The sequence below is a fragment of the Etheostoma spectabile genome, chromosome 11 (assembly GCF_008692095.1).
Source record: "Etheostoma spectabile isolate EspeVRDwgs_2016 chromosome 11, UIUC_Espe_1.0, whole genome shotgun sequence".
Taxonomy (NCBI): domain Eukaryota; kingdom Metazoa; phylum Chordata; class Actinopteri; order Perciformes; family Percidae; genus Etheostoma; species Etheostoma spectabile.
In genome coordinates, this window is record NC_045743.1 from 14,627,963 (window position 1) to 14,638,876 (window position 10,914).

Consider the following 10,914-nt stretch of genomic DNA (forward strand, 5'->3'; position numbering starts at 1 on the left):
ATTAGAATAGTGACTTAATCGCCCTGGTTATTGCGTTTTAATGCTATGCTATATCTTTGTTTAGGCTACTGCAGCAGTTTCAAGTCAAGTGTTCCATCTGTGAATATGTATCAGTGTGTGTGTGTGTGTTTAAGATTTAGAAGGTTTCCTTGTTCTATGGTTTAATCATTGGGTGGATTTTTCTTTGCGTCCTACGGCCCTCCTTAAAGGGAAGCTGTAACTCCAGTGGGAGGGTTTAATTCCAGTCATCAGATCTCTCCGGACTCATTCCAGCAAGACATGTAAGTGAAAACTGTCGCGTTTCGCCTCGATCTGTACATTAGCCTACAGCTAAAACACCACATGCACAATGGCATTAACTGAGCGAGCAACTTGCTTGCACGTATTCCAATCAGCTGCACACAGGCTAGGCTACAGTAGTACAGAACACGATAGGCTCTGTCGCTATATATCTCTCTGTATGGGGGCGGGTTTTTTACTTTCCGGTGCTGTTGGAAACATTTCTCCAAAACACGCGGGGGTAGCAGTCTCATGATGGTAAATATGTGCCGTGCAGCGACTGGACACATGATCAGGTTCAGCGATCCTATAGCCGTGGATAATAGCCGCTAGAGTGAAGTCCGTTTCATATTGGGAGTCCGCCCTTCAATATGCAACAGGTTCAAACTCTGTGTGACGCCTAAAAGTGGTTTAAAAAAAAAAAAAAACTAATCTGGAACGTGTCACGACCTGGCTCTCGGACCGTGACAAATATGGAGACGCACCACATATCACAGTGTAACAAAAGTAATTTTATTAACATAAACTAGAAACAAAACGCAAAAGGATGGGGGACGCCTCCGCTGACGGGGATGTGGAAACAGAAACTCTCAGCCATTCAGCACCAGTACCAGGTTTTTAAGCAGTCAGCACACACTGGGGCCCTCAGGTGTCCACGATTAACCTAATTTAGGAAAGCAAAGAAGAGTTACACAGGGGCCGTAACAAATGGCTCAATTGTTTTGAGAAAGTAGGCTAAATATTAATTAAAATAATTTTAAGTGAGTATAGTAGGCCTTAAATCTAACACTTGAAAATTACAAGCTATTATAACTTGATTCAAATAAAGGCTACGTAATGCAGTTATTCTTCACTGAATGTAAAGATGACAAATATGACCACAACTCTAACTCCCTATACAGATGTTACCCACGCTGTTTGACAGGCAGGTGATGGATAGAAGTGATCACCTGCAACAGCAACTGTTAAAGCTGAAGCAAAGAGAAAAACTGACAAAAAACACACACATTTTAGAGATTGCATTTCTGCTGACCCTCTTATGTGTTGTTGAAATATTTTCTGTTTTTTTATGCCAGATTATTTGCCATGGCATCTTCACTGAAGTGTCTGGTTGATAATGATAGCAGGTACCAGAAATGCTTCCAGCTTTTTCTGGAGCGCTCCTCTGAGCATCAGTGTATGCGGGACTTTATCCACAATATGCTGCCAGATATACTGGGAAGGTAATCCACACACAGACGCACACGCTCACACACACACCACACACACACACACACACACACACACACACACACACACACACACACACACACACACACATTTTATAAGTGAGGCCACATGACCACACAATTGACTATTGACTATAATTGAATATAACAAAAAGAATCAGATTATGTTTATACAGTATATTAGAATAGTTAATGACTTTTACTGAACAGTAGTGTTATATTAAACTGTTTGACCAGTAGGCCAGTACAGAAAAAAATAAAATTTAAAGGGCTGTGTAATATATGTAATATAAAAGTGTAATATATGAGGAAGGCATCAGAGCTAGACAGATATAATGGCTTCTATTAGTTAAGTGGCAATATAGATTGCTATATTGATATATATGGGGACTGACAAGTAGACAAGACAAGTAGACATTGCAGTACAAAAATGCCAAAAATATGTTTACAGTCATAAGAAACAGTGTCACCCTTGCATAGTCTGTGGACAAATTAAAGGGATTCTAATGCTTAATTATGTAATTTTCTTTTATTGTGTGTGAAAAAATGCCAGTATATTACTAGATTACCAGAACTGTCAAACATTTGTACTGGCCATAAGCAAAAATAAGGTCATAATCCTTAAGCAGTTGAGTGGGGGAACAAAGAACAGATTTCAGTACAGTATACAGGAAGTTAATGAGGGAGGTAGATTAGAAGAAAAAAATTTAACAATTAAAACCTGGAATGTATTAAACAGGGCAGATAAAGAGAGATTGATTAACACGAAGGAGCATCATCTTCCACCTCTCATTATTTAAAAACAGAACTCTGGGAAACTTGGCTGACAAGTAAGTGTGCTCATTAGCAGGGAAGCAAAACATTCAATTTATTTCTTCAGATTCTATCAGAAAAAGGAGTCTGTAGACCTCAATCTATTACACTGTCGGAAATATGAGTTAAAGAAAAGATAAAATACAGTGTAAAGACTTTTGTAGCACACAAGTAATTACGCAACTTAACCTGTGCAAATCAACCAACGTACACGTAATCATTACTCCTGAAAACAGTCAGAAGGACTAAACTCGAAACACCAGAAACATAATAAGTGAGTACTATATATGGGATTAGTCATTCTGTTTGTTACTATTATGACCACAAAACTAAATAATTGACTACACTAATGGATATAGATTAACCATCTGAAAAAAGATGTGCATATATGAATGACAATGAGTTAGCGTTTATGGAAATGTAGACCCTGTAACTGTCTAAGAAGCACACTTGGAAAGAATCTGGAGAGGTATGACTCACAAGTAAATTAAAAAAAAAAGTGTAATAATGTTATTAAAATTCAGACAATGAGTGACAGAAACATGCCATAGCAAGAATCAAAGCCTCGGTATTGCTCAAGACGCTGTGTCAGTACATCTCACAAGTGTCACAAATTGACAGGTAAAAGCCCAAAAATGTGACCCACATCCGGCAGGTTGGAGGATGTGAATTTCCAGACATGACTGTTTTTAAAGACTTAAAGTGCTTTTTGTTGCTCTTTCCACAGCATTGGAGATGGAAAGTCCCATTTAAATGTCATTGGAGTTGGAAGTGGAGCTGGTAAGAAGAACACACAGTGTAGGACACTTCCACTGCTGAACTTATGTTATGTTCTTCTATGTGACACAGTAAATAGCTGAGCGACCTCTGCGGCAGACAGCGAAGGTGAGGAGGCGTTGTTGAATCAGCCTGCTGTAACGGTTTCTATTGCTCTGCTGTCATTTATGGCTGCAGCAGTATAAAACCTTTAGCCTTATTATCGCTGCCAAGAGTTTGTATGCACCTGTCCAGTTGTCAGATTAATCTTTAACCTTAGTCGCAGACTGTGCCCTGTGGTTTTACTGCACATTGTTTCCAGTGCTCATGATACATTAAGGTTCATTTGTTCCTGAGCAAGCCCACTATATATGCCCATGAGTGCTTTTCCCCTTCACTTATGTCAAAGCCAATTTTTTTAATTTACCTGAGCTGTCATGAGAGTATCATAATGGAGCGATGGTACAGATTCTCTAATGGACTGTGAAATCCATTAGAATGACGACAAACTCCCCCGCAAGGTATTATTCAATCTAATCAGAAAGATTCAGCGTCTCTCCAGATCAGCTTCTTGCTTTGATTTACTTTTATACATGGCAGCTTGTCAGCTTCAATAAGAAATAGAACAAAATCAGCCGCCTGTGGCTATATGATATTGAATGAAATATCATAGTGATAATTCTGTGGTTTTGAGCTTTGACTCAAGGTTTTTTAAGAGATTATTACAACATAAAATGTATGATTTCCTGCTAAACTGACAAGGGCTGTTGGCCATTTCCTGCTTGATTCCTAATGATTTGCAGGTTACTATTAAACCGTTTAGGTACTGTTGGAAGAGTATAGGTCAAATGTTATTACAAAAAATAGGTGTTTTTTTAAAATAAAACTATTTTGTCCCTGTAGGTGAGATTGACCTTGAGATGCTCGCAAAGCTCCGTCTGAAGCACCCAAGGGTGACTGTGGATAACGAGGTGGTGGAGCCTAGCAGCACTCAGCTTCATAACTACAAAGGTACAGTCTTGATAGGCACACGCGTATCTCACATACCACAAATTTGAACTGTATCTGTATATTTACATGCCCCAAAACAGGCTTCAATATTTAATTTTACAGCAAATAAGGAATGCACTTACTTACTTTTTATTTTACTTTTAATTCAGATAATACAATTTAAAGCAGCCCTAGGATTTCACACTAACACATTAGTAACACAGGTATTCATGTATTACAGTAGTGGGGAGATGTTCCTTTAACCTCCAGCCCTAGATTCAAGCCCTCATGTCAGCAATTATGCACCTTGAACACACTGAATCCCCACCTGCTCATGGTCGGCTGCTCTCTGACCAGTAATTTCACATACTTTGTAGTACTGCTGCCACTAATTATTCACACATATGTATTCAAAGAACTGTCCTAATGAAAGTTGTAGGTAAAGTGTTGATCCTGAGGTTCCTCATTTTTATCTTTAATGCCTATCTCTTATGCATTGTGTGCTCATCACAGTATGTGCTTACACCTCCACACTGTTTTTGCCGTTTGAATTTCGGAATTATTTCCCAAAATGTGTTGATAGGTAGTGTAGATACTACAACATCATGTTATTTCAGTGTTAACATTAATGTATAATACAGTGAATAATAAGTACAGTGTTTTCTGAGTTTATTAGTTATGTTATACTTCCCCTGCTATGTATTTAACATTCACACAAAGCAACATGGAGTAACAATACATTGATTTTTGACATTGTAATGTAGCACTTACATTCCATAACTCTGTTATGTGTCTGTTGTTGCAGTTTTGGTGTCACAGAAACCAGGTTTAGATTACATCAAATTCACCTGGAACAAGATGACTGCCACTGAGTTTGAGGAGCACTGGAGAGTGAAAAAGATGACTAAGAAAGCTGACTTCATTCACATGATACAGGTTGGTTGTTGCCGACATTGTGCTTCTGGCCCACAGACTGTATTTTTGACACATCTAGGTCATATTCATTCAGTGGTGCTCCATGGCAATTAATCCCATTAGAACATCTGTCTAGCATGGCATTATAATTGGGTGACCCATGAATCCAGTTACCAGCTCATTATCTGTGGTGAAATCGACAGATGCTGTACTATGTGAAGGATCCTGGAGCTACCATCAGCTTCTTCCAAAGTCTCCTCGACAAGAATGGGAAGCTTCTTATCCTTCTAGTCTCTGGTAAATGGATGGAACTAATCTCAAATTATCGAGCCATTTTTTTTGTCTTTTCTCTGATTGCTGGGGTTTGTTATGTTCTACACAGTCAAGTTTACCCTGCTTCAGTACATCTAGGGATGAAAACCAGTTAAACCTTGTATATATCTAAAAGTACTGTTACTGTGGTTATCAGAGGTAGTGGGAGGGAAAAGAAAAGAGAAAACGCCCTCTGGCATTTTGGTATATATTGTACAGATGTTAGAGTTGGGGGGGGGGAATAGAAGTTACATTGCTATTTACTAAACATATTTTTGTCTGTTTTAACTACATTCATTAAAAAGTTTAATCTTTATTACTGAAAAATAGTATAACTACAAACAACACATTATTCAGTCATCATGATTCAAAATTATTACGTCAGTCTGTCAGTCAGTTGCTCCAAAACTTTTATTAGAGGAATTTCCATGACATTTTGATGCAGACATTCATGGTTTTTATGGGATAAATCAAACTTCTGTCTTTTCTCTGGCATCCTAGGATAATATTTCAACATCCAGGGCCCAGTTTTTCAAAAGATTTAATCTGGATCAAATTGAATCGGACTTGGAAATCCCATGTTTTGCTCTTCAGGATCCCCTGATCCATCTTACTTTTTTGCCAGTTTTTTAAAGGAATATTATATTGGATCACTGTGATCCCAATACCAAATTTCAGGATTACCAAATCCTGTTTACCAGAGCCTTAAATGGAACAACAGGTAGGCAAACTACCCCAGAGTGCCGGTGGCCACGAATAGCCACTGTAATAAACAGAAACATCTTACATTCGTTATTTTGTTATGATGTTAAATAACAAAAACAATACTATCCAATAGTCCATACATCATTAGATGTGACATGCTTCAAATATGCTTCAAATATGAAGAAATGATTATATCATCAGTAAACCTTTTTTTTTATGGTCATTCACTTAAAAAAAAAAATCACAACTTAATCCACCCTTCTGATGGGATCCTGTTTTTTTGGACCAAATAGATCCCAAACTGAGTTTTAAGTTTTGAAAAACCCAAAGGGCAGGTTTCATCCAGATCGAATGTAAAATAGGATTACATGATCTGATCTTAGTTTGGAATCTCTCTTTTGCTTTTAATTTCATTTCCTAGATTTGATCCAATCCGTGATACGAAATCCCACAGGATTACTTTTGAAAAACTGGGCCCAGATGATGGAATGGATTGTACATCAGAGGATGCATGTTAATGATGATTTGGAGCGGTTGTCAAATGTATGTTATGTTATGTATCAATTTGGTTTTCACTTCTCCTCTAGTGCCATTATGAGGTTCTCATGTTCAAGACTAAAGTTCATGACCTTCCTGCACTAATAATTACATTCCCATCAGTCTCAGCTGTACTTTTGTGTTTAGTACTAAATGGTAACTAAATGATGAACATGGTAAACATTATACCTGCCAAGGGGGAAAAAAGTACATGTTCTGCATTTATGCAGTGTAATTACTTCAGGGATACATGTAAATTAATTCAGATCAAAAGGCTCACATATGAACATAAGTTGACATGTCACCACCTAGAGGGTGAGATAGTCTCTATTCCCCAGAGCTTTAATGAAGCTGCTGCACAGCCACGGATAGCCTTAGCATAATGTGGAGTAATAGAATGGGCCATGGTTTGTGTGTGTGTGTGTGTTTTTTTTTTTTTGTAGTTTGGTGTTCAGATCTGAAATCTTCAAAGCTGTTTTAGTTTGCCAAACATAAACCAGACAACAGGGATATTTCACCATTTGGACAACATGTGTGCCACTAAAGTGTAAGAAACAAATTATGATGGCACCTGATTTAGCTGCATCCTGCTGGAAGGTACATGGAGAACCCTTTTTCATCCAAACATTACCTGTGTGTTAGCACTGCCATTGTGAGTATGTAAGCACACTGATGTTAGCACTTAGCTCAAAGCACCCCTTTACCAAAGTACAGTATCACAGAGCTGCTAGCATGCCTGTAGACTCTTAGTTTTGTTTTCATGTCATCTTTTGCAGGTGAGAGTGGTTGGGGAAAGCTGTGGCGGACCTACAGAAACCAGCTCTGTAACACAGAAATAAGTCAGTGTGTGACCACTGGAGACATTAAAAGCTTTCTGGACTCCAAAGGCGTGAGCTACCAGAGCTACGAGCTGCCATCTGAAATGGACATCACCGAGTGTTTCACTGAGGGGGATGAGAAGGGAGAGCTGTTGCTTGATTTTCTCACTGAGGTGATGGACTTCAGTAAGACTGCCTCACCTGAGCTGAAAGCTGGTGTCTTGGAGTTACTCCGGCACCCAGACTGTAGTGTGGAGTCCAACGGCAAAGTTATCTTTAACAACAACCTCGGAGTGATAATCGTAGATCAGCTTACTTAAAAATGTTAAGCCTATGTGGGAAATGCTTTGTTTTTCATGAGCAGTTCTGTTTTCTAAGAACTCTTTTTTTGTTGTTGTATTATGTCTTTGCTTTCGCAAAAGGAAAATGGCTTGATTGTGATTTTTATATATATATAAAATCACAATCAAGCCATTTTCATTTCATTTTTTTTGTTTTTTTTTAAGTTTTAAAGTTTTAATCCACTTAAGGCAGCAGTCTTAGATTCCTCATGATAGCATTCGTTTATGTGCAACAGCTGGTAGTCTGTGCTTCCAGCCCCATTACACTATTGCTCCCATTGGATCATATTACTTAAATGGAAAATGTAACAGTTAATTTTCCATGAATATTGAGATGTTACGTTCAGATGACTCCCACTCCTGTGGGTGTCAATGAGAGAACAAGCGAACACAAATTATAAACCAGGACCAGTTTATGCTGGCTTTTCTATTTTGTACATAAACCGTTGTGTAATTAACATGTGACAAGGAAATATTTTTTATAATTATTTAAAAGTTTAATTTCCATATTCTTCAGTTGTTAAAATGTCAATGACAAGGACTTTAACATTAGAGGAATAAAAATATGGTGTAAACTGGAAGATCACAAAATGTAACCAAACAATGGAGTTTATGTAATTGATATGCTTTATTAATCAATGACTTTAGCTTACTTTTCATTGATTCTGGATCTGTGGCTTATAATAATATTAATAATAATGTATAATTTATTAAATGTAACTGTGATACATATACTCAAGTTAAATGTAGTTCATCAGAAACAATGTCTCACCAATGGTATGTACATACTAATCCATGCAATACGTTAATTAGATGAACACAGGCACAATGGTAGCTGTTGGTCTCATTATTGAGACAAAATAATTATCACTGATATATGAAGTATTGGCACCATCTTGAGGGCAGTTTCAGTAAGTGTCTGTAAAATACAATGATGGGCAAATTAAATAAATAACTTAAAATAGCAATCTAAGCCTGTCAGAAGCAAAAACAGCACTTTAAGTGGACGTACATTGGTAGTTGTTATTACCCCATTGGGTTACATTACAGCCCAGTTTGTGGCTGCTGTTTACAGTGTTCTCCCTTAATGCTGGACCAGTTTCAAAGATATTGTTCACATCAGTCACTAGGTTGAAAAATAAAGAAATTCCCTTTTGGCTTTCAGCTTGCGGATAGTGAGGAGATGTTTGCTGTATGTGACAAAAAATGGTGTAGCCTAAAAAGGTGGGACATCGCTTAAAGCACCTTTAACTTCCAAATGACTTTAGTGAGCTCCACAGGTCCCCTAAATCAGTTGGAAGTGTATGACGATAAGTTAATAAAAGATACAAGTTTTTTCAACATGAAAAGGTTCATAACATGATGGAGTCGTCATGAAAACAACCAAATACCCATTAATAACATTTCAAAATGTTCAAGAAAATTATAAAAATATACAGTGCAAATTATATTAGCTTACCTGTGGAGTACAATAATTCTTATGGATTTGACAGACAATGAATAACAAAACATTCCAATTAAAATTATTCAAAATATTAAAATGTACCCTTAATGTTTTAAATTAAAACGTATCATTTTGTATACAAAACTTCTAAGTGGTGGAGGTGTGTAAATTGTAGCACAAAATACTGCAAGTTTTACTGTTTGACTTTATGAAAAAATAACCACTGGAATATGTCCACAAACCTGACAGCATCTGCTCTGATGTACAGTTCATGTATAAACAAGATGTACAGATTCATCTTTCAGGATTTACTCAACAAAAGCTCATGTGAGGACAGTCAGCCTGTCTGTGGGAGGGGAGAGATACAGTACAATCCACTCGGTCCTTACTCTCCACATATTTAAGGTATTTGTTGTTTGTTATATAATACTTACAATGTATGATTGACGCTTCCATAGTGGTTTAGAAATACCTTTTTAATGGTTGTTGTTTTTGCATGTGTTAATAATAATTTCCAACAGGTATGTGGAATACGTTGCAGCAATCAGTCATCACTGCAGGAAAAAAAGCAAACTTTTGATTGTTTTGGTCATGCATGATGTCCGATTGTCATAGAACCTGCTGGAGTTTTTTTTTTTTTTTTTTAAAGTTAAAGGCTTTGCAGCTTTTAATGTTTAACGGCCCATGTTGGCTTGAACCACTGAATTGCCACTTGCTGCTATATTTTCTTTTAGGTTCCATTGGGTTGGCTGGATAGGTGTAACTTTTAGATTTTTTCACCCTCCAATTTGTTTTCTACTTCTTATTTCTTTTTGTTTTAATAGGTTGAGTATGAGATGAGCTTTCCCTTCAGAACTGTCAAAACTGCTTTAACTGTTTCCCAGAGTATTGTTGGTGAGATACACACAGACAAACACATTCACACTAAGCTGCATGTGTTTGGACTGTGGATGACCTCAAAAGGCTCCACCTAGCCACTGGAATAAAACAGCATTGGAGAATTTTATTTTGTCTTGTTGTTGTTGTTGTATTTTTTCTTTTTTAATAACACGTTCAGAAGATTATGTAACCTTGGTATAGTTATGTGGCTTTTTAGTGGTTTGCAGGATAAACTATTTTACTTTTACTAGTTCAACGAGGCAAACATTTGACTGAAACGGGGTAAACAGGTTGTGTTGTCTGAGATTACATTGGTATGCATACTTTTTTCACCACTAGAGTACGCCCACGCACGTCATGACAAGAGTTAATAAGCAACAAAAGTCCATGTAATGACAGCCAGCCAGCCTACGGGAGGGGAGAGTAGCTCTGCAACTTAAGAGTGGGAGAACAATCGAATCTCTGTCCTTACTCTCCACATGTTCAAGGTAATTGTTGAATACTTACACTGTATGATTTATGCTGACCATAGTCAAAGTTTAATTTTGTTGTTTTTGCTTGCATAAATCATTGCTTTTTGTTTGATTTCCATCTGCTATGTGTAATGCATTGCAGGAATCAGTCATGGCTGCAGAAGCAAACCAGACTTGTTTTGAGGGCAGGACTCTCCAAAACTTTCAGGTCTACCTAGAACAGTCGGGAGACCACGAGGCCAGTCTCTGGTGTGTTCACAACATCCTGCCAGGTGAATTTAAAAGGTATAGAAAGAAAGGCTGTTTTCATATTTCACCTATTTCCACTTGCTCAGACTCCGTAGAGGTTGTGGACGTCTTCTTTATGTCTTTATGTGCAGTTTGAAGACATACAGATCATTTAGCTCATTGACTAATCTGTTG

At 37.5% G+C, this 10,914-nt stretch overlaps 1 protein-coding gene across 1 annotated transcript; it reads left to right on the forward strand.

Annotated features, from left to right (window-relative positions):
- The first annotated feature begins 226 nt into the window (after window positions 1-226).
- On the forward strand, window positions 227-9,490 carry hnmt (histamine N-methyltransferase). The gene is made up of 7 exons (XM_032529814.1): window positions 227-281; window positions 1,356-1,502; window positions 3,049-3,101; window positions 3,981-4,088; window positions 4,873-5,003; window positions 5,186-5,279; window positions 7,313-9,490. The coding sequence occupies exons 2-7, from the start codon at window positions 1,366-1,368 to the stop codon at window positions 7,672-7,674; spliced, it is 885 nt and encodes a 294-aa protein (XP_032385705.1). The 5' UTR covers window positions 227-281; window positions 1,356-1,365; the 3' UTR covers window positions 7,675-9,490.
- Window positions 9,491-10,914: the final 1,424 nt, after the last annotated feature.